Genomic DNA, 26,779 nt, shown 5'->3' with positions numbered 1-26,779 from the left:
AATAAACACTGATAGACCTATCCTCCATGAATGTATCTAGGAAAGGAGGCATTAGGGAGAGGAGGCGCGGTACATGTGTTAATGGGATGAATTGGGGAACTGCTGAAGGAGGGCAGACTTAAAGGTTGAACGCCTTAACTCTGCATTTCCGGGTTTTCAGAAGTTTCAGTTTTGATTCACTCAACATTCTGCAATGGATGGCATATCACTAAGCAACCCTAACTCTGCAGAAATGTTGGGTTTTGGTCATTCAATACCTATATGGTTGCACTTTTATAACAGATGAGAACCCCGCATTCCTTGCATACCCAGAACTCCAACTTAAGCGAATGGGTACCCAAGGAATGGAGAATTAGGCCTTATGTGCACCACATCACTTGCTGTAGGCAGCCAAATACACCTACTCAGGCAGAACAAAGACTAGACTGCAGTATCAGTTACTGATAAGCTGAAGAAGTAATGTACTGAGGGAGGTAAGCAATAACTGCACATTAGAGCAAACTACAACCTCTCATCAGAAGTTGTAAATCAGATATCCTATACTCAAAGGATAATTTTTTAAAACAGATTTGGGTTTGGGGTTATTTGTTTACAGCATAGAAGAGTGTTGATGTATTGTACATTACTTTGCTCTTACTTCTGGCCCTAGCAAGACTCTGCCATCTTCACAGATGAGAAAGCAAAGATCAGTTACTGGGTGTTCTAGAATTCCAAACTAAAACTGTGATCGCAGGGAGATCTCTATTCCAAAGGAGGATCAGGCCTTTAATATGTTGTGTAAAGCTGATTCAGAGGTCAATATAATGCTGAAATCCATGCTGAGGGCATCTTACTGCAGCACATTGACATTTGACTTTAAAGAAATCCTGTACATGGGTATGTGTTAAGCTAATACAACATGCTAGATTTTTATGTGGTTACCATTTAGAAAGTAGAACTGAAGTATTTACAATTAGAGCACCTCTCCACAAAAAGTTATATAGATAAGTAGGTAGCTTTAAACTCTCATGATGTGAATTTGATTTCTTTCCTACATTGTTCACAGTACAACAGTAATAATCCACATTACTCAAATATTTTATTAACCAGTCATAAGACTATTTTAACTGTGATCAATAAAACCATTATATATATTTTCATCATCATTTGCATTCTGTTTGTTTTTCAGTATTTAGTGTTCATCACCTTGATGTGACACATTACCTGTTCATATGCCCAGAACTTAACAGCTGTTTCAGGTGCGATTTTAATGACATTCACACCATTTCCCCTCCAAAGGGAACGGACACCTCCTTCTTTCACCATCTGCTTAAGGCCACTTGATATATTCATTTTATTTGACTTTGAACTATGAACCTATTAACCACAGTAAGAAAAAGAAATGCTTAGATTGGATATAGGACTCATTTTTAAGCAACAAAGGATAAGTGTTTTAGTAAATACTTAAGTCAAAAATCCTTAGAAGACAGACAGTATAATTACTGGTCTCATAACTGAATAGCTGTAGTCAATCTGAGATGCTGCAATATGACTGTAAACTAAGGATTGTTTTCACACCATTAACATTATTTGTTGTTTCAGAATAACAGCCGTGTTAGTCTGTATTCGCAAAAAGAAAAGGAGTACTTGTGGCACCTTAGAGACTAACCAATTTATTTGAGCATGAGCATCCGATGAAGTGAGCTGTAGCTCACGAAAGCTCATGCTCAAATAAATTCATTATTTGTTGTATTTCTTGAAAGCTAACACTATAGTAACAATATTCCAATCTTTCATTTGTGATATTTCTTCCAGACTGGCTACTGGCTCAAAAGGAAATATAAATGCTCATTATCAAGAGAAATGCAATATATTCCTTAAAAGGCATACTATAGAAACACTACATAATGTGCTTTTTAGATTGACTGGTACTTTCTATGTGGCAGACTCAGAAAACATAAAGCAAGCTACTGTTTAAAATCCTGTGATTTTGAAAAATGTCTGGAAAGCGTGTAAAGAGTGTGAAATTTATTGCTGATCTTAATACACTATTGTAGTTTATACCAGCACAACTGATTTTGATAGGGTAGATGTATTTTTCAGTATCTGCCTTTTATTAATCATTTCAGATATCAAAAGGGAACATATTTAATATAATATCTGTACCACAACACACCACAAAGCAAGTCTCATTACAAAAATGCATCATTTGAATTCTTTAAAAAAGCAGCAAAATGCATAAAACAAACATGCAAGCATCAGGGTGCAAAAGACATCTACAAATTAGGGCCTAATCCTACAAACCACTATGCCCACAGAACTAGTTAGGTGTAGTTTATCTTTGCGGATCAGGACCTAAGTCAATACAAATTATGAAACAGTTTTAAAAGCACAATGAGAGCCTCTCTAGAAGTAAGAGGATATATTCTGCTATTAGTTTGCAAGAACTCCCAGCCAGCTGGAACTCCTCTAAAAAACTGCCACAAGATGGCTCAGATTATTCTAAATGGGAAAAGTGATTTACCAGAATTTAAAGTTGCTTAAGTGTTGAAACTCACCTGCATCATGACTTTAAGGCGATCTAGTGGTGCCGTACCTGTTCGAGAAACAGCACCAGCCACTCCTCCTGATAACAGCTGTCTCCACCACTGCCCAGACTTTTTCTCTTCCTCTGTGAATTCGTCTGGGATAGTCAAGCTATCTCCTATATCCAACACCTGTCACGATGCAAAGCAGAAAGGGGCAATAACTATATTTCCTATTTCATCTACTTAGTGATTTTACTGATAGTTCTGACACTGGCTTGACTACAAATAGATACCGTACCAAATGACAGTGTATAAAAAAGTTACGTTAAAGACATAAAAATAGCCATCAATAACCTGTAATGTACATACTGTAATTTCATTCCATTGTTATACAATTCAAGTAAGACCAATACTATACAACAAAAATCAAAAGTGACCCTTTGTTCTCTTTAAATATATTTAGAACACCACCACCCAAAACCCACCATTTCAAAGACAGCACCATCATCATTAAAAATTATGACAAACTCCTTTCTTGAGCATGGCTGTAATGAAGACATTTTGTCAAGCTCAGTAAAGCTTTCCAGACAGTGTCCAAGTCCAAAATGCTTACATGCTACTAACCTTTCATCCAGGCAGCCTTTACGGATTAGTTTGATAATCTCTTAAAGATGTTGTCAAGAGATTAATCATTCAAGGTAATTTATTCATGTATTTTACAGACACACACATTTAAAAATAGCTTTCTATTGATAAATTAATATAGCACCTAATTATATGATTCATTTCACTAATCCATTACGATCTTTCTTGTTCCAACCAACAATTTTACTGATTGTTTTGAAGAGACATTATGATTATCATTCAGTTGTGAAAGTCTGAAATCTCCCTGCCAGATGTGTGTTTAGTTTAAAATACTTACTGTTCAACTTGAACAACAATGAACATTACCAAAGGCGACAGGGGTAAGGTTTCCCATGACAGAAGGCTATGGATTTTTATAAATAAACTTAAATACACACCTTCATTTTCATCATATCATATATGTAATAATAAAAAATTAGAGGGACTTCTCCATTTAATACTACAAATCCAGTTTCACATGAGAGTTACATTTGCCATTAAAAAGAGAGAGCGAAAAATCTTTCCAATAAGAGAAAGCAATTACTGCCAAAGTAGCTGGGGAGTGGGAGGATTAATTTTTTTCCTTTAATAAAGTGAGTTATATTTATACTGTTGCTGAATTTAATTTTAGATGCTACCACTCTTAATGCCTCAAGTCCCCCCCCCATCTGTAAAATGGAGTTTATTTAGACTGCAAGCTCTTCTGGGCAGGAACTCTCTCTCTGCATTTGTATAGTGCCTAGCATGTTGAGACATACATTTTTGAAAGTGATGAGTGATTTTGGGTGCCTAATTAGAGACCTCTTAAAAGGGCCTGATTCCCAAAGGGTGGGTGCTCAACGCTCAGAGTATGCCTACACTAGAAACACTATAGCGGCACAGCTACAGCTGTGCCACTGTAGCATAGACACACTTACTACAGCAACAGAAAGAGTTCTTCCATTGCTGTAGAAAATCCACCTCTCCAACCGAATTCTGTCGACCTACCAATGTCTACACCGGGGCTTGGGTTGGCTTAATTACATCGCACAGGGCATGAAATTTTTCACAGCCCTGAGCAATGTAGTTAAGCCAAGCTAACTTTTAAGTGTAGACCAGCCATGAAAATCTGGCCCCTTTAAGGGGTTTCCAGTTGGACACCCAAAATGGAGCCCCCCCAAATCACCAGTCACTTTTGAAAATGTTGACTGGGTGTTCTAGTTTGTGCCTATATTAATAGCACCTGCCAGAATTTGGCCTTATATGCACTGGACATTAATATCACCTTACAGCTGAGCCTACAAAAAAGAAAAAGAAAAAGCTAAAGTCACCTTTTGGGATTTTACTGTATAAACGTTACAACAATAGCCAGCCCACAACACTCCTATGCTATTTAGATTCCTGCTCACCAGAGTCCAATCACAACTAAGAGCCTTCAATTTTAAAATAAAAAGAGTTTTCAAAAGGCTGTTACCATGAGAAACCGAAACAAGATTTCAAACATTTTGGCTATGTAGGGCACCCCCTGTATTGCTGTGGTAACTGGTTCCAAGTTCTCACAGTAGGCCAACTGCAACAATTGTAGATCTCATGGAACACTTCTAAACTGAATATTTAGGATTAGATGAGGAGGTTCCATAATAACCAGAAAAAGAACTTGTAATTTTCAGCATTTAAGAAACAGAAGAAGTCTTGGGCATTTTTCACTAAATAGTATAGATTCAGAACTATCCAATTTCATATATTTGCCTCATGTTTTCTTTTGGCGAGTCATCTAAGAGGATAGCTGGATGTTATTAACTATGTGATACTCCCACTGTGAATTCAACCAGGGCTGGCATATACGTTTAGCCTGGTTTTAAAACAGAAAACTATGAATAGTTGTTTTCTTCTTACAGTTTCATAGCTTAATAAAGGTCAAAGATTATTCTCCTCCAACTTTTAACTACAAAATTATCCTCGGGTTGGGACTGTGTACTGCAAATCAACCAAAACTGTAAACACCTATAAGCAAGTTTTTATCATGAAAAGGCTGACAGATCCTTAAGGATTCAAATGATCTCATTATATTTAAAGTAATTACAGTTTTTAGCCATGTGGTCTTACCCTGATCATTTACAGGAAAGTTCATTCTGTCAAATTATTTATTTGTGCACATGCAATATTTCACTGGAGGGTTACCTATAACTTTGCATTGCTTGCATATCAAAGAATTATTAATAAATAAGATCTCAACTCTTGAGGAATTGGACTTACCAAGGCTGAGACAAATGTAGTGCATTACTTCCTGCCATTACGTATTCTATTCTTACTTAAAATTCTGGAGAGAGCATGCACATGTATGTGTGCAAACACTAATCTAGAGTCTACATTAAAATAGCAATTTTGTGAACTTTATGATAAAATTGCTAGTTAAATGAAACTGCTGACACAATAGCAATATTTTGAAACAGCTAAAAGACTTCTCCAACTTGTATGATCACATGAAAGCAACAGTCTGTTATAAAATGCACATAGTAACTAGAAAAAGGATTTACTATTGTGTGACATTGTTTTGTGAGGCCTCTCCAAAGGGACAAAATACTTATTTCTAGTCCTAATGCTTGGCAAGATACTGGACCTTAGACTTTTCACTGATCCAGGACTAAATACTCATACACACACAAGGATACTTGGGGCAGGAAGATGGGATAAGAACACCACATCTGGGGGGAAAAACAACAAACTATACCAGCTGTCTAAAGCCTCTCAGAAGGCTTGAAGTTCTAAAATTAGTTCTGGCAGAGATGGATTTCGAAGCAGAATCCAGGTGAGGAGTCAAAGATGCAGGATAATCTCTCTCTCTCTCTCACACACACACACATACACAGCTACATAAAATAGATCTCCTTTAAAATACAAGCTGAACTTACAGTAGAATGTTTCCAATAACGGATTATTTCCTCAATGTCTGTTGCTGGGTTAAATAAAAAGTGATCCCGCCATTCATTCCAGTCCACTGACATTGTCCCATCAGCATCAATGCTGAAAATAAAACAAAACATTAAATTATGTCTGGAAAATAGTAAAAATAAATAAAATATCTGGTCACTCTACCTGCAAACTTTTTCAGACTTGAAGTCCTGTGAACCCATGCAAACCAGTCCTCACACAAGAGTGTGAAAATCCATGTACAGCAGTGGATACCAATCTTATGAATGGTCAGTAAAACAAACCATTTTTCCCAACTGAGGTGGGGGGAAGGGTAAGTGGACATAACAAAAGTCACATTAATGAAGAACAAGTTGACATCCCTTCACATTTCCAATGCCTTCCATGAACTGGAAATCATACTCTGCAGTGGTTTGAAGGACAAGAAAACAATGCAGTGCACCATACTACAACTTATGCACCATACCTACTGTAAATTTGAGATGTTCGATTTTATGAATCTTTCAATTTTATGAACTCAAATACTTAGTAGAATAGGGATTCTACTATACTATCACCTTTGGAAGGGTATGCATGGCTCTTTAGTTCACTAAGAAAGGAAAATAGATCATGTTTCTATTCTTAAACTGGAGGCCAACTACTGTTGGTTATGCAGATAGGTGTGATACCTAAATATTAGCATAACTCAGATTCAGTCTTAAATGCATATGAAAATAAAAATTAGACAGTGTTGTACTTTGCTAATAAATAGTTATCTTTGATTTAAAAAATTATCCTTTTACATCTGATCTGGAATTATGTAAACATGTTTATGAACAACCATTTGAAGAATACACAAACTCACAAACACTGACTAGAAATAAGAATATTTTCTGACCTTTGTAGAATCTTTTCTGCCTGTTGTTCTGTAATATTTATACCCAATAACTTGAGAGACTCTACAATCTCTGATGCTTCAATTTTTCCTTAAAGCATTAAAAGAAAATATGTACAAGTTAAAAGCTTCTTCAGATCTCGTTATGTAAACTCACATGACAATGATCTTTGTTCTACTTAAAGATTTGGAAAGTCTTTAAACTATCATTTAGTACAAACAAAGAAGCACAGACCATTTAATACACTTTTACACTGAAGTTCTAAATGATATAATTGGATTATATCTGCTCAGTATTTGTAATACATAAGTGCATCACAAACACCTAGTGAGTCAGTCTCCCTCTATCAAAGAGGGAAAGATATATTTTCTAACTAGAGACCTCCTCACAGCTCCTCCAGCTGCGGAGCAAAATTCCTTAGTTCTACCATCTTGAAGGGGGTTAACTGGAGGAGAATAATTAGTCATTTGACTATGATGTGGATACTCAAACAAAATTACGAGCCTGCTCCTACTCCAATTGAAATTAATGGGAGAAGATACAAGTTCCACATTAGCAATACAAGTTCCCTCTCAGCAAACTTTATACTCCATTTATTACATACAATATTTACATTACAAACAATATATTTAGGTCCTTGAATGTTTTGGGGAAATAACCATTTTATACTGAATTATTCTGAAATCTAGTTCAGTAATTGGTACCACACATTTTTCTTTCAAGGTCAGGGAAAATAAAGACATACCATCATTGTTTTTGTCCAGACTCTTAAAGGCTAGTTTCATTTTCTTCTCATGGTCTTTAAGATACTGCATAAATTCTTCGAAGTCCAGCTGCCCATCCTTGTTAGAATCTCCAGTTTTAAAAATTTTCTGTTGAGAGAAAAATAATTAAGGAAATATTACTGATCAAAGAATGAATGAAAGAAAAGTGCTTTGTAATATTAAGATCTGCACAATCAACTGTGACAGGCATCTCATACTGGCAGAGTTTGGGAAAGAAACACTTTTCCTCGCTCACCAAAACTGACCCCCAATTGAACCTCAACCCACTCATTCTGGGTAGGAAAGTATTGCTACTTCCATTTTATACTAAAATGACTGTCTGCAAGACAGTCATTAGGAAGCAATGGTAAGACACATTGAGACAAATAAAACACACTCTTAAATGTAGTTCTACCTATGAAATTAGCCAAGGGTTAAATACAGACTATATGAATTATGCATCTGCAACTCCGACAGACTAGAAATACATCTTTGAGACAGAGATGAACTGGATTCAAGTTGTGATCTTGCTTACTAGACATTTAGTCTGCATTCAACACCTTGCCCTGCTTGTGTCTAAAGAAGTAACAAAAATGGGGAGTTATAGCATGCTAATCTCTTAGAGCGGAGGTTCCAAACTGTGGTACACGAGCTTGATGTTGACTTCACAAAAAAAATTTTAAGGTTGAATGTGAATGAATAAAGTTTGGGAATCACTGATTAGAGTATAGCATTTAAGGTGAAGTTCTGCTCTCATACTTCAGGATGGATATGAAAGCCTATATTCCACTCTCCCTACTCATGTAGAGTTCCTATGAGACAGAATACAGAATTAGAGATGCACTGAGTGGATCAGAGACTGATTTGAGAGCAGAATTTTGAAGAATATATTTTGAAGCACCGCATGGTACATTTGAAATCTCTGCTAAAAAAATTAATATGTTTTTAGTTTAAATATTTTCATACAAGTGTGATGAATCAGGGCTATATCTGTACAACTTATGAATTCAGATTGATTTATGAAGCTGTATTATGAAGAACTGCTGTATTATGAGTGCCTATATGTATGTGGATCCACTATTGCTGATAGGGCCTGTAGCAGATACACACAAGACCGGGAAAGTGGGAAATACTTAAGGTTAACAATAGTACTCAAACTCACAAAGGTCATGATATAAAGTAGCTGAAGTTTTAGAAATCCAGTTTTAGCTTAACACCTCCAAAGATAGTAGGGGTGACAGAAGCAGTGGAACAAAAGAGATCAGGTGACCAAGAGGGGTTAAAATAAAGAAATACACAGGAATAGGGGAGTCAGACAAGAAGAGGAAGCACTAGGAAAGAGAAAGAAGGGGTCAGAAGCTGAGTAATGGGCTCCAGGAGAAGGAGGTCACCCAGCATGTAGCAGCCTCATAGGGCAAAGGAGCCCTATCTGCTTTCCTGCACCCAGATGGCCCCAAGGGACTACAATCCAACCCCAAAGAATGCCCTGGAGTGGTGAGGAAACTGAGGTGGGGACATGCGTTTAGTGTTTGTGGTTTGTATAATCTGTACTCTATTGTACTTTAACCATAAAAGAACATGAAGTTGTTAGACTCTGTGCATAGTTTGTGTGTGTTGACTGCTTGACAACCGCTGTGTGCCCCTAAGAGAGTTAAACTATAACCAGAAATTTCACACCTTTGGGGTGGAGCTCTTGGAGAGGTGTGTGTTTGAGTAACTGGGGTATCTCACAGGCCAGCACTAATCCTGGGAGCCTAGGACAGGTGGGCTGAGGAGCCCCATTTCTGAGGAGTGATAGCAGACTGAGGGTCAGTACCCAGGAAATGTGATAGAAAGGCCCAGGGAGGAGCCAGTGCAGCAGCCTGCTGAGGCTCCAGAAGCTTAAGACACCCCAGGAGAGCCCAAGCACAGAGGCTTTTGATTCCTCTCACACTGGTTCTAGTGGGTGGCCAGGAAGAATTGCTTGCTAGGATCTGTGAGAACCAGTTCTATCCAAATGTACTCATTGTATAAATACAACATCCCTGCCAATTTATTGCTGGTCTGCACTCTGGCACTCCCCATTGCCACTCCTGCTCCTGAATAGGACTGGATTATAAAACAAATGAACCAAGAACCTAACATAACTCAAGTATTTGCAAATCAGGGTTTACATACACTAAAACAAAAATGGTCTCCCAAGAACTTCCCCATCCGTTCCATTCTACTTACCTTAGCCACCCACTCATGTACTAATGATGTGTTATCTGTATGAATTATATTAGCCACAGGATCTTACGCAGGCCTTGTCGTAAAATGCCTTGCACACCTATGGCACTTATATAGGTAGGTAATCAATCTCAGTACAAATTTGTATGGCTATTCTGAACTATGACATTTTACTGAAACCATATTGCTTACTTTGATTTGGAGACAAGATCACTCAATAGGCAATAAGTACTCATTCTGCTGTAACCGGTTACAACTTACTGAAATAAAAAGCACATTCCAAGAATGAGTAGCCCAACAAGATTCAGTCAAAGAATCTACTGAGCTTAGAGAAAACTAAAAATTTATCATGTGCTGGGTGTACAGGCCAGGAGGAGATCTCTAAAACATCTTGGTATGTTAAATGTCTCTTTCTTCTTCCCCAACCCTTCCACTAAAGTAATCTATGCTCATATTTGAAGTTTTAAACATTTTTGATCTTGTGAACAAAATTCATGAGATAAGACAATTGTGACTAAATATTTAGAAGGGAAAGGTCACATGGCACTCAGTTATGAAATAAATAAAAAGTGACTTACATGCCTTCCTCTAGCATGGCAAATTGTGCATAGTGCAAAATAAAATGTATAGTTTTTAAACTATCTCAACTATTCTTAACTGACTGCAGATACAACTTCAATATTTCTGCTCTTAACGCACTGTAGATTATGGCTATAACTTCATTCCTTTTAGCAACAACTGGTTGATGAGGGACACCCAAGCCAAGCTCACTCAAACACCCTTATCACTGTGGTTGGTCCTTCCAGATTCTGTCATTTCTAATAACACCACTCAGAAGTTCATCAATAGATTTCCTGTCACTGACTTTCTTAGCTAGGAGATAAAAGTCTGATTTCTGGATTAGTCCTTTATAGAAAGAGGTTGTTACACTGAAGTTCTGGTCAGAAATGTGACTATCTAGAAGTGGTATGCAGTGTTTTTGTAGCCATGGTGGTCCCAGGATATTAGCGAGACAAGGTGGGTGAGGTACTATCTTTATTAGACCAACAAGCGTTCAAGCTTGGCCTGAAGAAGAGCTCTGTGTAAGTGCAAAAGCTTGTCTCTCTCACCAACAGAAGTTGATCCAATAAAAGATATTACACCTCGCCCACCTTGTCTATCTAGAAGTGGCACCGTCTAAACCAATAAACATGTTTATATTCCAAGTGTTTCACTGACTAAAATAAATTGTTACTACTCCATACTTTTGTGTGCACCCCCCCCCCACACACACACACACATACACGCCCATACACCCACCCCATGGGAAAATGAGCAAGATTTTGTTCTGGCTCATAGCTGCAACAGAATGCTAACTAAGTTCCAATTACAGAATCTCTATTACTGGAGAACAACAAGAGAATCCAAGAGAACAGAAGTTTGCCACAGTCCCAGTCTCTCCAAATCATTTTGACATGGCAGAGGTGGAAGGGCTTGTCGGGGGATGGGGTGGGGGGGGTAGGAGAAGGTGTGTTTCAAAAGAAGGATCATCTATTTTGCTCACCCTAGAATTCTGGAAGTTCCTAGGATGAAAATCTTCTTTCAATCTATACAATCTACAATTTATTTTTGAGACAAAGTTTTGGATTGAAGCCAACATTTCTGAGTTTCCTGCTGGTGGACGTCTTACAGCACATACTTTATTTGTGACACCAATTGTTTGAAAATCTGGTGTCAGTGATAATCAACTAATTTACTTCTAGTTATTGTAATTTGTTAATTCATTTGTCATATAAGAAGAGCAATCACTCATGCGTGCAAGAACAATAACTGAATTATTTTCATGATGCCAGAATATAGAGGTGTGTGTTATTTATACACATATACACGCTATCATTTTTATAAATAATGATAATAAAAGGAAATTTTTAAAGACAACATTTATTTAGATGAATTGTGGAAAAGTGTGCCAATCAGATAGTTGCATGACTGATCATTATTTACACATGAAAAAGATTTCCCAACCATAAGCTTTAAAAAGAAAATACAAATAACCTGGTTTTTGATAGGCTGACACACGTAATAGGTCAATTTATCCTCAGATACTGGGGCAAAATTCTCATTGACCCATTTGATATGCTCTCTAGGCTAAGCTAATTGCCATGTAGCAGGTCAATATATACATCCAGTGAGCAATTTTCATTCTGGCACACCAAACATCAGATAAAAGGACTCCCTATTATCTTCAGTGGAAACTGGATAGTGTCCTAAATAAAAATTTAATTGCAATGACTTTTTTCAGAATTCAAAGCATGTGTTTGAAAATAAATAGGTAGTGAATGCAGTTAATTTACATATTTTTAAAGTGTGTTTTTAATTTTTTTTAAATGTGAATTTTGTTGTGTTTTTTTTAAATGTGTCAGACTGTGAAAATAGACAAGGTGCATAGCGCTCTATTCCCCCAACCTAGCACTGGGAACAGACCCAGATATTTGATTGTGAAACTATACCACAGAAAACAAAATGACTTGATTATGACAGAAACTGAAAAACAACCAGAATTTATATTCCAAAACTAAAAGCTTCTTCCTTCCCCTCTCTGCCCTAAATTTAAAAACAAAAAGAAGAGAGCAGCAATGCTTGGAAGATCAGAAATTCATTATAGGCTGCAGCCCACATATTTTGTGAGCATAGCCAATGCAGTGATGCCTGCTTGAGTCTGCAGAGAACCTGAAACAATAACTCTGAGATATGAATTGCCCCTTCACCTCAACAAGGGCCCTATGGACTCTCCTATTCTGTGGTTGCAGAATTTGGCATTTTTCTAAGACATGACAGATTTCAACACTTTTGCCACCAAATTTTCTATTTTGTTGCAGGTGCGGACTGGTGCCAGACATTGTTTTCTATCTCCCTGTCCTTTTGGAGCCTGGCTGCTGCTTCCTCTTGCTCTCCAGCTTTCTCCATAAGGGGTCATTAGATGAATTACAGTGCAGGCTCCCCCATGTTACTCCCCAGAACCAGACAACAGAGACTTAGGGAGGCAAATGATGAGGCTGGCAACCTGAGCTGCTAGGAGAGCTAGCATGCTATTTCCTGGTATAGACTTGCTCACCACACCCTTAGTTAGGTCCAACAGCAAGAGAAAAAAATGTTGTTTGCATGTTTCCCCAAGGCAGGCCATTTCACGTCTCACTGTCTGAAACTTTGAACCCAAGCAATAAAGATATTACACAAAACATAGCAACAAGGCATATATACAAAGAACTGATAACTACTAGTTGAGCACACCAGCAGATTTAATGATACAAAAACCTTAAAATTGCCTTTTGTCTATTTGTATTTTAATATCAAGGCCTTCCATTTTTCGACTGAACATCCAGGTCTGACATGTTATACCATTCAAGCTGTGGTTTCTAACAAATTAACAGTTTGTCACTGTTCTTCTGCTCCTGGTGCCTTTTGTACAAACAGCCAACTCTGTCACACTAAGGCAACATAAGCCCAAGCATTTGGAGGTGGAATGAAACACAAGAAAAAATTCAAACCTTGGGTTGGGGGAATAGGCAAGGATGCTGCAGTGTTTAATTTTTCCCAGTATTCTCAGGTACATCCACAGCTATGATTTGTTGTTCATCAACAAACAATATTCATTGCCAAACAAGGGAAACCTGCAATAAGCCACTAAATATTTTGCACATGACAACTGACCTGGCACATTGCTAGATTACTAAGCGGTACAGTTATGACCCACTGATATTTTCAACACGATGGTATCTACAGAGTAGAAGAAGGTAGAAGTTATTTTATATTTGTACGTAGATTTTTCTTTTAAATTCCTGAAAATGTCACTATTAAAGTATTTTACCCATGATTTTTAAAAAAGTTAGGGAAACTTTTTCACATTCAGAATTTATCATTGTTCCAAAACAAAGAAGTGGTGGGTGAGGAGGTTGGTTTTGTTTTATAAAATAATTCTCAATCAAAATTAGCTTGTTATTTTAACTGATTAATTAAATCTTATGAATGCTTAAAAGTCAGAAGTCACCAAGAGATTGCTGGGTGTTTCCAACTTCCTGCCTCTTCATCTTGAGGAGAAAATAAGGACAAAGAAACAGCATTTAAAGACTCTTAATTGGTGCAATTAGTGACTCATGATCATTCTGTAAACTATGACTAGTAAATAGAGTGCAGTGCTGCAAATGCATTACAAAAAAGCCAAAATCAAAACAGCACCACAATAAGAACAGTAACTATCTGCCCAGCTGTGACCAGAGGTTTTCACACTGCATATTAAAACCAGGCAGGTCACATAATGACCAGTTGTTTCACAGGTTTTCCCTAGTCTGAAGAGGGGGTATAGCTGAAGGAAAGCTTGCTTACTGACAGGTTTCAGAGTAACAGCCGTGTTAGTCTGTATTCGCAAAAAGAAAAGGAGTACTTGTGGCACCTTGGAGACTAACCAATTTATTTGAGCATGAGCTTTCGTGAGCTACAGCTCACTTCATCGGATGCATCCGATGAAGTGAGCTGTAGCTCACGAAAGCTCATGCTCAAATAAATTGGTTAATCTCTAAGGTGCCACAAGTACTCCTTTTCTTTTTGCTTACTAAATATCCCTTCATATGGGATCATCTAACTTTGCATCCTACTCTAATGTTACCTCTGTATTAGACTGCAAGCTTCTTGGACCAAATTCAACCCTGCTTAAGTGAGTGCAACTCCACTGTCTTCAGTGAATGTGTACCCCTAACACCAAGGCTAACTTTGGCCCCTTGTCCTATTTATATCTGTAAAGAACAATGCACACTTATGGAACTCTGTAAATGACAATATTAAATACACTAAATACAACACTATAAATAAATCAGTATTTCCACATTGTAATGGCTGAGGGATAGTTCCACTACAGATCCTTTCAAATCCAAACGAACCTGAGGCCAAGCCTACCAGTATTTTGAATTATTTCCCCTCCTTCCCAGGAGTATTGCTGTCATTTAAAATATATGCAGTGGCCTCTTCCTGCTCCCAAAATTGACATACATCCATCCAAGAAGCTTGAAGGAACCATGATATATAAATGTGTGATGCTGATCACTACATGACAGCTTTGTCCCTGTTAGTACTTTACACCATTTATTGACCTGAAGCTCTCCCTTCTTACAGTACCAGGGAGCAAGAGATCTTCTTTTCACCAGTCCATTCCAAACAACAAAACCCACAAAATGAGCCCAGCTGAACAGATGCCAACCCCATCAGTTTACTACCTATGGCATGCAGAAAAGGCTATCGTAAAGCCTGGATTAATGCTCTCAACTCAGGGCAGGTCTACACTACTGCTTAAGTTGATCTAACTTATATTGACAAGGGTGTGAAAATGATACCCTCCTGAGCAATGCAATTTAAAGCAACCTAAGTACTGTCCACACGGGTGCTATGTCGGCAAAGGTTCCGCCTCTCACGGAAGTGGAGTAATTATGCCAATGGGAGAGCGCTCTCCTGTTGGCATACAGCATCTTCACCAGACATGCTGCAGCTGCACCGATGTAGAGCTTCTAGTGTAGACCTGCCCTCAGTCTCAGGATTGGGAGTTAAAAGTTGCCAAGAATCTGAAGCAGCACAGCATAAGAGATATGAGTTGTCTTTGCATGAGCTCTCCATCTGCATTCTTTGCAACTCTGGCCATATTTGGCAGGGTGATCTGTCCATCGCGTAGGATGGCCTGTCACGTAGGCTTGTCTACATGGAAACTCTCAAAAAAATTAATCCAAACTAAGGTGTGAACTAAAACTGGTTTAGTTAAACTGAATTAAACCCCTGTGTGGACCCAGTCATTTTGAATTAAAACAGTTTTAATTCAGTTTAGCTTAATTCACTTTGGAAGTGAATTAAATAAAACTGAATGCAGTTTAACTAATCCAGTTTTAATTCACACCTTTAGCTAATTTGGATTAATTTTTCCTGAGCGTCCCCATGTAGACAAACCCAGAATCATCCTCACTTTATAAGTCTTGGATGGATTAGAATCAACAGTTTTCCAATGGACTGGGCCCATTTGTGCTGACTCAAAACCATGATTCAGCAAAGAAGTTAACCACATGTATAAGACCTTTGCTGACTTGGGGTCCATGTGGGCCAATTTCTGTTGCTATGAGCTGGAGCAAGAGGAAGAGTTATAATCACTTATGACATTCTTTCATAAAATCCTGACCTTACCATCAAGCATTACTTAAAAATAGAACCAAAAACCAATGAAACCCAAATGTACATAAAGATTAATTTTCACTTTTCTGAGGCTTAAGGATGAAGCACACTTTATATATCTTTTTAATGGAGACTCGAGGCCTGCTGCATATGGCAGGCTTTGATGGTCATCAAAATTATTTCATTTTAATTAATCTGCATATCCTATTAAAACTAAAATCAGATTATTACTGAGGAAACATTTGTGATTTTTGATCACTGAAGTCTACAAAATAAGACATTGGTTATGGTAAGGTTTGGGACCTTCTATGCCCTCTGTTGCAGGTTTGAAGAGAATTAATGGTTGCAATTTCATTACTCATTAATCGATATTTAGTTACTAAAAAGAGTATCTATGAACAGAGAAGGGGAATGAGACAGCTGACGTTCAGAGCAACAGAAGACTTATCTGGTTTGGAAGAAGGATGCAAGAATGGGAGAACTAAGGAAATAGATCACAGTCATGCAATTTGAATGGAACATAGGAGGGAGGGATAGCTCAGTGGTTTGAGCATTGGCCTGCTAAACCCAGGGTTGTCAGCTCAATCCTTGAGGGGGCCATTTAGGGATCTGGGGCAAAAATTGGGGATTGGTCCTGCTTTGAGCAGGGGTTGGACTTGATGACCTCCTGAGGTCCCTTCCAACCCTGATATTCTATGATTCTATATTGGGGAATTGAGAGAGAAATGTGTGAGGAACTTCATGGGTAAACTCTGTATTATATGGATTCAAAATGTAGTTACCGTCTGCTTTTGGAAAGCTGTCCAAATTTCTGTTCAAGCAGTTGCTGCAGCTACAGTCACTTCTGAAATGTTATTATCCAGGTTACATCATAATGAAGAGGCACTAATTTAGATTAATTTGGCCTAAAACGCTGCTTACTTCACCAAGAAAATTAAGAAATCAAGAAAATTAACTGAAATTAATAACAAAACTATGTGGCTTTTAGGGGCGGGGTAGGAGGTTGCTTTTTTAATAGCTGAAATAAAAGGGGGAAATGCTTTCTACGCTAGAAACATCTATGACAAGTTTCAATCTGATTACATACACACACACACTTCAGCTTTGTGGCATTTTAAGGCACTTAAAATAGATGATTATCAGATTATATACAGACTTAGCTATGCCGTAATAAATATGGAGGTATAATTATGCATTTAAACCTCCTCTCAGACAAAAGGGACAGAACTATAAAGAAAATGCAAACCTCAAAATGTTTGGTTTAGCTGAAAATATTTCTAAATAATATTTTGTTTTTGTACTTTTTATGTTATATACATTTCAATGTTCTGTAATGTTTTCAGGTCTAGGAAACAAGTATTTAGAACTAAAACTGGACTTCTGGGTCACTTGCTGGTTTATTTTCAGGGCATAAAAGAAAAATCATTTTACTTGATAAAATGTGGATATTAGTGCAAACCAATTGCTGAGAGGTAAATATCATTGGGCCTGATTCTCATTTATACCAATGCTCCTTTACATCAGTTTGAAAGTGTAAAGGGGCCTTCATGTGGGTATAAATGTAATTTACTCCCACCTTAAGGCCCCGTTACACTGTCCCAGCTATGTAAAGGGGCCTTAGGCCAAGTCAAAAATAAAAAGTGAAGCTGATCCAGCTGTATCTCTTAGGAAAAATCCACACCCTTGAGCAACACAGTTAAGCAGACCTAACTCCTGGTATAGATAGTGCTTAAGTTGACAGAAGAATTCTTCTGTTGACTTAGCTACTGCCTCTTGTGGAGATCAATTAACTTCTCCCATCACTGTAGAGAGTGGCTACACTGAAGTGCTACAGCAGGGTTAAGTGTAGATATACCCTTAGTGTAAATGAGTATCAGGCCCATTATGTCAAAATATGATTTTAAATAAAAGTACTTCAACCCAGACCATAAATTGTCACTGGAACTTTGAATATTCAATCTGATAACATCTCACTAGTCTTATCTAGATATATAACAAACATCCGAATAATCTGCTATCATTCTGAAAACTAACACCTGAAAATTCTTGTCCATCTTCAGCTTTATCACAAAGATTGATATGCAATATGATGAGATGAACAAAAATAGAACTCGACATGTAAATGCACTATTTATGGGTTGCTAGTTTAACACCTTCCGTGTATTCTGAATAGATCAGATCACTGGAGCTACCCTAACTTAAACCAGCTGAGGATCTGGCCCAAGTTTCTCTCTCTCATTTAAAAAAGAAATAAGTATCTATTTTCCTTTTGCTTCTCTGCAAAAGGATTTTTTCCACTATTCAGAATGACTGTGCATTAAGGGTATTATTATAATTAATGCTGTCTATGGAAAGCCATATGATACTGTGGCCATATTGCATTTCCTCTTTGTTTGACTTGAAATAGTGTGTCCCTTTGGCTTTTGTGCAACTTTGTAATGTGATCTGTGCCTCTACTTGATTCTGGGAAGTAGCATATACAACAAACTATAATCAGTGCCATTCTGGCAGCCTTTCGTATATATGCACATTTCCAATTTTTAAGAAGTCTGGGTTTGGTCTGTTGCAAATTGACAAGATGAAGGACAAGCAGACCATCAACTCATCATGTTTTTATTAGTGTGATCTATGGGATCATTTTGTGAGATAGAATAATTTATCTTTAAGGGCTGTGCACATAAATACTCATATACCTACAATGTTATTTCACTTGCCAGAATGTTTGATCAAATATTGGAACTGAATAAAGTTGAATGAGAAGACAGGGAAAGAGGAAATAGCAGAGCATACCATATAGTTCATTATCCCAAAATCGACAGTGACCTTTATCTGATGCTTCTTTAGAAGAATCCAGATACTCTATCACTCCTTTTATGCAAGAGGCCAATTACATGATGCTTTAATATAAAAGGGAAATTTCTTCTTGAACCATTCAAGTAGTTAACTTACACCATGAACCATGAGATTTATCATCTTTTCATAGGCCCCAATCCAGCAAAGACTAATATGTGCACTTAATTTTATGCACTGAATTTAGTGCCATTTACTTCAGCAGAACTAAACACCCTCATAAGTCTTTGCAGAACTGCAAAGATTGCAAGACTGTAAGGGCAAGGACTACTTCCCCACATATATTTGGATAAAATTGAGTACATTGTCTACACCACTGAAATAATATTTATGTAGCCAGCACAGCTGCAAATAACCATGCAGCCAGAGTTAGTTCGCAGAGATAAAACAGCACTAAACTTGGGTCATGTTAGTATGTAATAGGACTTCTCTGCAGACAAGTAGTGTTAGTTAGGAATAACATTAGGATTTTTGTGCAAGGAGGAAGTAATAAAATTCAATGACAATCTGGTCCTTTAAATTTTTTCAAAGTTGTTGCATCAAAGGCATTTGAATTATTTTCCTTTTTCAATAAATGTATCATGTCTCTAATACAATTAATCTATCCTCCAAGCAAAATCTGGAAATAATGAAGATAGCTGTCTTTTCACTATCGTATTAACATTTCCTTACTCAGCATTTCTGTCATCCTTTACTGAAGGATATTGTGAGTATGTGTTTCTGTATCCAGAGATACAGACCATTATTGTTCAGACTTCTAATTTTACTAGCAAGATGCAGTTTCATGAAGAAATTTGCTAGTAAAAGAGTGTAAAAAAAAAAATCAAACAATATTTTTATGGAAGACTTCAAAAACAGCACCAGGTTGGATGAAATTTGCAATGCTGCTTCTAGTGTGACATATGCAGCATCAGATAGAAGGTTTGTCTACACCTTGGGCATATCTACACTACAAAATTATGTTGACCTAAATTACATCAGCATACAGCCGTCACATTAATTATATCGCTTTTGCACGTCCACACTATGCTCTCCTTGTGTCGGCAGTGCATGTCCTCATCAGGAGTGCTTGTACAGACTATACTGTCACTGCAGGGCATTGTGGGACAGCTTCTGAAAGCCGGCAGAAGTCGCTATAAGCAATGCAGAGTCTACACTGATACTGCATCGACCTAATTACAGTAAAAGCTGTTTTATCCGGCACTTCACCAAACGGAAAGCTCTATAAACCGACATTTTTGATCTTCATTGAAATTCCAGTTTATACTCTGGTTGGTGCGGGGTCGGCAGGGGGTTGGGGCGCAGGAGTGGGTGTGGAGTGTAGGCTCTGGGAGAGAGTTTGGGTGCAGGAGGGGGCTAGGGGCAGCAGGTTATGGTGCGGGAGGAGGTATAGGGTGCTGGATACGGGTGGCGCTCAGTTCAGGCAGCTCCTATTACAATATAACTGCGCCCCCCCTCACCCCCGGGTAAGCAGTTTAGCACTGTATGTTGCTAGCGCTTGTATATGCAGTGAAGTGTATTGTGGGAAGGGTTGACCAGGCCTTAGAGCTTGTCTACATCAGTGCAGCTGTGCCGCCGTAGCGCTTAGAAAAGATGCTATCTACACGAATGGGAGAGCTTCTCCCATCAGCATAGGTACTCCACCTCCCTGAGAGGCAGTAGCTATGTTGACGGGAGAAGCCCTCCTGCTGACATAGCACTGTCTACACTGAGGGTTATGTCGGTATAACCATGCCCCTCAGGTTGGACTGGTACACATCCCTGAGGGACATAGTTATACCAACCTACACTTGTAGGGTAGACCAAGACTTGAAGTGAAGCAAGGCACCAGAACAAGACAATTTTACTTTGTTTAGACTCAGAAAAGGGCAGATGAAACTGAGTAGCTACCTAAACACAGGAAAAGAGCTGGAGGTGAAGCTGCCTGTGGCTCTCTGAAGATAGCCTTAAGCCATTTCTGATTCACGCTATTTACAGACTAAGGATCTATACATACAGCACTGCAGCAGCAGAGCTGCACCAGTACAGCTACACAGCTCTAGCGCATCTGGTGACGACGCTCTATGCTGATGGGACAGAGTTCTCCTGTAGGCAAAAAAAAAAAAAAACACCTCTGTAAGCAGCATAAGCTATGTTGGTGAGAGAATGAGTGTAGGATGGACTTTCAAATGCAATTTAATTACTGCGGCAGCTGTATGCTGACGTAACTTAGGTTGAAATAATTTTGTAGTGTAGACATGCCTAAGGTGTAGGGAGAAGCTCTCTCGCTGTGCACATGAATGCTTATGTCAGTGTATCCTGTGTCACTCAGAGGGGTGGAATGTTCACGCCCCTGAGCAACATACATTTTGCTGACATAGGCTACTTCTACAGTACAGCCTAAGTTTAAAACAATGAACATACAGGAAATTGAGTGCATTCCATATATATTTCCCACCCTTGCATGCATGGCATGACTCATGGAAGGTACGGTTTTTCTGGTTCTGTTTTGTTTTTTAATTTTGTAGCAACTAAAGGAAGGGAAGACAATTTCTGCTCTCAGTCACATCACTGTAAATCCAGGTAACTCCACTGATTTCAATGGATTTATTTCCAATTTACACTGATGTAACTGAGCAGTACTTGGCAGAGAGATTCTCAATCTCTACATTTGGTTCAGCTTTTCCATATGTAAAAGTTACCAAGCAAAATTGGAGAGACTGACATAATTATTAGGAGGTTGCCATGATAAAACTTTTTTACTTATAACCTTAGAAATGGCATTTTGATTCCCAGGGTTTTCAGTGCAGTAGGTAGGTGTGATGGTGCCCCCCCATAAGGCTTTATGGAAATATGCTTATGAATGTATATATGACATAACTGGAATAAATTTTATGCTATCTATGCCATGTAACATATCTATGTAAAGGTTATGATCTACTGAATATATTCATCCTATTTGTATGCATGTGAAATTGTTGTATTCGGAGTTATGAATATTGGCTGTATACTTGTCTGATTTTAAATAACCTTAGCAAGGCATTTGGTCAGTTTCTTTAGAAAGGAATTTGCAAGTTCAGTGCCCAATCAAGAAGCATTTAACGAACAATGGATGTTGGAAGGCTCCAATCCACATAAGAAATCTTCCTGGAGACATTCAAGATACCTTGTGGGCAATGGCTGCTGCCTGTAAAAACTGAGTCATGCATTCACTTTGGTGAACCTGCTCTGGATCTGCACCCTCACAGCTGAAAACAAAATCAATCCCTCTGATTTGGAGGCCATATGACATGTTTCCGTCTCAAAAGTGCACTTCCTGTGTTTTTTTCCTGTATGAATATTAATATATGCCTTGGGTAATGACAATATAGAATATGAATGAATACCAAGGACAGTCAAGAAGCTAAAAGCTCCTTTAAGTAATCTTTTATTTATTCAAGATCAGCTTGAAAGTGATGAGTTTTAAGAATACATACTATATGTAACATCATCATTAGGCCACTTTGACTTGGTTTCCCATCACCTTTGTAGGATAAGTGTGCACGCGCGCACACACACCAGTTTATTTCCGTAAGTGGAGTCCAAATCAATAATGCATGGCATTATTAAAAAACAAAATATTTATTTCACATAATAAAAATGAGAGAAATGCATGTTACACTATGGTTATGTTACATCGGGGTGGGCAAACTTTTTGGCCCAAGGGCCACATCTGAGTGGGGAAATTGTATGCAGGGCCATGAATGTAGGGCTGGGGCAGGGGGTTGGGGTGCGGGAGGGAGTGCGGGGTGTGGGAGGGGGTGTGGTGTGTAGGAGGGGGCTCAGGGCAGGAGGTTGGGGTGCAGGAGGGGTGCGGCAGGGAGCTCAGTGCAGGGGGTTGGGGTGCAGGAGCAGTGCGGCAGGGGGCTCAAGACAGGGGGTTGGCGTGTAGGAGGGGTTCAGACTCTGGCCCGACACCGCTTACCTCGAGCGGCTCTGGGGTGGCAGCGGCGTGCAGTGGGGTTAAAGCAGGCTCCCTGCCTACCCTGGCCCTGTGCCACTCCTGAAAGTGGCCAGCATGTCCAACCATGGCTCCTGGTGGTGGGGTGGGGCAGGCAGCTCTGCCGCATGCTGTCCTCGCCTGCAGGTACCACCCCCAAAGTTCCCATTGGCCGCGGTTCCATTCCCGGCCAAAGGGAGCTGCGGGGGGTGGTGCCTGCAGGTGAGGGCAGTTCACAGAGCCCTCTGCCCCGCCACTGCCACCAGGGGCCGCTTCTGGGAGCGGCGCGGGGCCAGGGCAGGCAGGGAGCCCTACTGAAAGCCCTGACGGGCCAGATCCGGCCCACGGGCCATAGTTTGCCCTCCCCGTGTTACATAGAAGTCTGAGATATATGGTAACTCCCTACTTAACACCCTCTCGCTTAACATTGTTTCGATCTTACGTCCCTGCTCCATTACAGGACATGCTCGTTTAAAGTTGTGCAACCCTCCCCTATAACGTCGTTTGGCCGCCTGCTTTGTCCACGGATGGCAGCCCCCGTACACGCCCCCCTCCCAGCGCCTACCACCTGCCGGCGGACCCTGCGGATGAACGCCGCTAACCAGCTTATTGCCGTGGGCAGGAGGCAGGGGAGGGAGGGGGAGGCTGTGCGCTGCGTCCTTGCTCCTCCCCCCAGCCTCCTGAATGCTGCAAGACAGCTGATTGCCGCAGGCAGGAGGAGCAGGGGGAAGGGGCCCCTCCCCCCCCCACATTAATTCTTATGGGGAAATTGGATTCGCTTAACATCATTTTGCTTAAAGTCACATTTTTCAGGAACATAGCTACAACATTAAGTGAGGAGTTACTGTACTATGTATGTGACAGTGTATAGAGCTATTTATCTTGCCAAACTAATCTCAGGTTTGATAGCAAATTTGGAAAGTCAATACAAATTGAAGATAACTAAAACAAATGCAAACTTTTAAGATTAACTATCCTAGTAAGGCCAATCTCACCAGCTTTGGCTAACAAAGAGATCTAATTAAAAGTCACACACATTGGACCACATGTTGCCTTCTCAGAACAAAATCACCTTACCATAGATGATTCCTATCCATAGAATTATGTATGATAAGCCATTTCACAATATACCCCTAGCCATGGCTAAAAGAGAGTAATAAATAGGAGTTTCCTTTTTACATCTATATGGGACCAGATTATCACCTGGTGTAACTCCGAATAGCTCTATGAAACTCAGTGCAGCTAGGGTGATTTTCACCAGCCAAGAATCTGGCCCTGGTATTTCTGTAATATAGTCAGATTTTTATATTCATAAATGAAATTATATCACTGACAGTAAAGGGCATGCAAGTGCAATGGGCCAACAAGAACACCACAACACAGTGAAGTATGAATGTTTTGGGGTTGTGTGTGTGTGGAGTCATGGAATGTGTCCTAAAAACATATAAACTAAAAAAAGTATTTTAACTCTCCATTGCCCAGGCCCAGGCCAATCATTTCTACTTGCATCTTCTCTTCAATAGCTAGTGCTAATGTTACACCTCTCTGACACCGAGGCTGAAGGTGCTAAAACTTTTCTTACCTGCTGCCCAAGAGGAACTTACACTGCCATGACTCAGATCATGCAAGCAGAGAGATGCAGATTGTGCAGCCACGGCCAAAATCAGCAATTCATTCTCTTTATTATGCTGGGCCTGGAATGTGCTATCAGGTATCATGCAAGAAAGGGTTGCGAGACACCACTGTGAGCAAGACCAAGCCCAACTGCCCACAGAATTACCAACTGCCCAGCTATTAATAAAATTTTGACTCAGGACATTTAATCTATTTACAGCCTTACAGAGAGCCTACATGATAGTATACAGCTTTTATAGTAGGAACTAAGGAATTAAACACACAGGCCTCAGTCCTGAACTAGATGCACACAAGCATACCATTATGACAGCACAGAGTCCCACTGAAATGCAGATCCATTTGCAGGATTGGGGTTATAAAGAGCTAACTCCTCGAGCAGTCCTGGCACTTTATTTAAAAAATTGTCTGGCCTAAGAGATCTAAATTAGACATATTAAAAGGAAAAACAAAATTGTTTCCCACTAGAACCCTGCAAAAAGGTTTGCATATTTTAGGCCTGTCTCTCCTTTCACCTAGACTATTGTAATTCCACTGACTTCAAATGAGTTACTCCTGATTTGCACTAACACAGATGGGAGGAGGATCTAGCCCTTCTTATACAAGATATATCTAAATGTAGCAAAATTCCTTCTGAAATGTAGCTCCATTTTGGTTATATGGCCTGCTTCTTCTAATGGGTTTGGCCTTGTACCCCACTGCAGGGCAGAAGGGATTTGAAATGGGCAAGAGAGCAAACAAATCAGCTGGCTTTAAGAGCAGGGGGGAGGGATTGCCGGTGTACCTTGGTGCAGGGCATCAGAGTTCAAACTGCTGACCAGAGTGGTCAGGATGGGCATTGTAAGATACCTCCTGGAGGCCACTTACAGGATCGAAACCAAGCGTGGTGTTTACACTGACACTTTGTCCAACTAACTTTGCCGCAAAAAGCGCTACGCCTCTCGTCAAGATGGTTTTATTTTGTTGGCAAAGCAGGAGGGTTTTGCCCGCGGGAGGAGCCTTGCAGTGTGTACACTTTCATCCACTGTTTTGTTGACAAAAAGCTGCCTTTTGCCAACAAAACTCTGTAGTGTAGACAGTCTCCTGGGCACGCTGGGCCCCGTTCTGCACACCGGCCAGAGGCGAGTGGTCACTGGGGACATCGCACTCACTACTGCAAAGGCCAGAGCCTGCTGCTCACGGCCTCAAAGCCCAGAGTTTTTTCACAGGATTCACCTCCTCTCACACACATCCCGGCCCAGCCCCACCCAGCCCCTACCTCTTCTGCATCTCTGCCCAGGGGGATGCCCAGGGCTTTAAGGCCCACATGGAGCTCGGCGATGTCCACTCTCCCGTCTTCATTGAGGTCCAGCTTCTTGAAGAGGTTCTCGTACCTGGAGCTGTTATTGTTGGCTTCTTGGCAGGCAGCCTCGGGGAGCAGCGCGCCCCGCAGGAACCGAAACATGGTGGCGGCGGGAAGCGGGCCGGGGACGCAGCCAGGCAGGCGGAAGGAGAGACCAGAGCCGAGCGGGAAGGCAGAGCCTGGGCAAGCCCGGCAGGAGCAGCCAGTGAGCGCAGCGGGAAAGGGAAGGGCGGCTCCCCCTGGCCCGGGCGCCTCCCCCTGGCCCGGGCACCCTGGGCCTGCCTGGCCACGGGCTGGGCGGGGTGTCGCTCCCCTCCCTGAGCAACGGAGCCGGCTGCTGGGCCGGGCGAGCGGGGGAAGCCGCCGCGGTGACGGGTGGGGGATGGGAGAGCTGTTGCGGGCGGGGCTGCTCGCGGAGGGGAAGGACCAGCCCGTGCAGTGTCCGCCCCTCTCGCCTCAGGCGGCTCCTGGCCCCCGGTGGTGGCGGTGGTGGAGCGCGCAGCGGCGGCCGGTACGAGAGACACAGGGAAAAGCCGGAGAAGAAGGATCGCTAGGGGAAAGCTGCGCTGGGCGAGGCTCTCCTGTCCCTGGGGGCAGGCGCCAGGGCCGGAAACCAGGGAGTTCTTAACATCACCTGTAGGCAATACAGGGAAACTCAGTTTAACTAGAGTTCACTGACACCCAGCGACAGCCCCCAGGACAGTACCAGTGTGTGCGGCGGGTCAGTGCTTAGCAAGGTGGGACCCTGCAAATACAGTGGTTACTTCAAACTTTATTCGTCCACCTTTTCTGCTGTCCTTGGTCTTTCCAGTTATGGTGACTCTTTTCTCTCTTTTCTTCTGCATAGGATTGGAGAGGAAGGATGGTCCAGTAATTAGGGTGCCTTGGGACTCAGTAGACCAGCGTTTAATTCCCTGCACACTTCT

The 26,779-nt window shown here is 40.4% G+C and overlaps 1 protein-coding gene across 4 annotated transcripts in view; it reads right to left on the bottom strand.

The window, feature by feature from the left end:
- The window catches only part of SLC25A24 (solute carrier family 25 member 24), a 34,945-nt gene extending 8,704 nt beyond the window's left edge, over positions 1-26,241 (bottom strand). For 2 of the 4 annotated variants that reach the window (XM_037906730.2, XM_037906729.2), the window contains exons 1-6: positions 25,770-26,210; positions 7,662-7,788; positions 6,919-7,006; positions 6,023-6,134; positions 2,538-2,696; positions 1,204-1,356 (exon numbers count right to left, since the gene is read on the bottom strand). In XM_037906730.2, the coding sequence (XP_037762658.1) occupies positions 1,204-1,356; positions 2,538-2,696; positions 6,023-6,134; positions 6,919-7,006; positions 7,662-7,788; positions 25,770-25,955 (825 nt within the window). In that variant the 5' untranslated portion in view covers positions 25,956-26,210. Of the gene's footprint in view, positions 1-1,203; positions 1,357-2,537; positions 2,697-6,022; positions 6,135-6,918; positions 7,007-7,661; positions 7,789-25,769 lie in introns of all 4 variants that reach the window. The other 2 variants (XM_007055208.4, XM_043552807.1) reach the window with 2 other exon arrangements.
- Positions 26,242-26,779: the final 538 nt, after the last annotated feature.

This window comes from Chelonia mydas, chromosome 8 (genome assembly GCF_015237465.2).
Source record: "Chelonia mydas isolate rCheMyd1 chromosome 8, rCheMyd1.pri.v2, whole genome shotgun sequence".
In the NCBI taxonomy this organism is placed as follows: Eukaryota; Metazoa; Chordata; order Testudines; family Cheloniidae; genus Chelonia; species Chelonia mydas.
The sequence above is the reverse complement of the archived record's forward strand: the minus strand, read 5'-3'. Positions and strand labels throughout refer to the sequence as shown.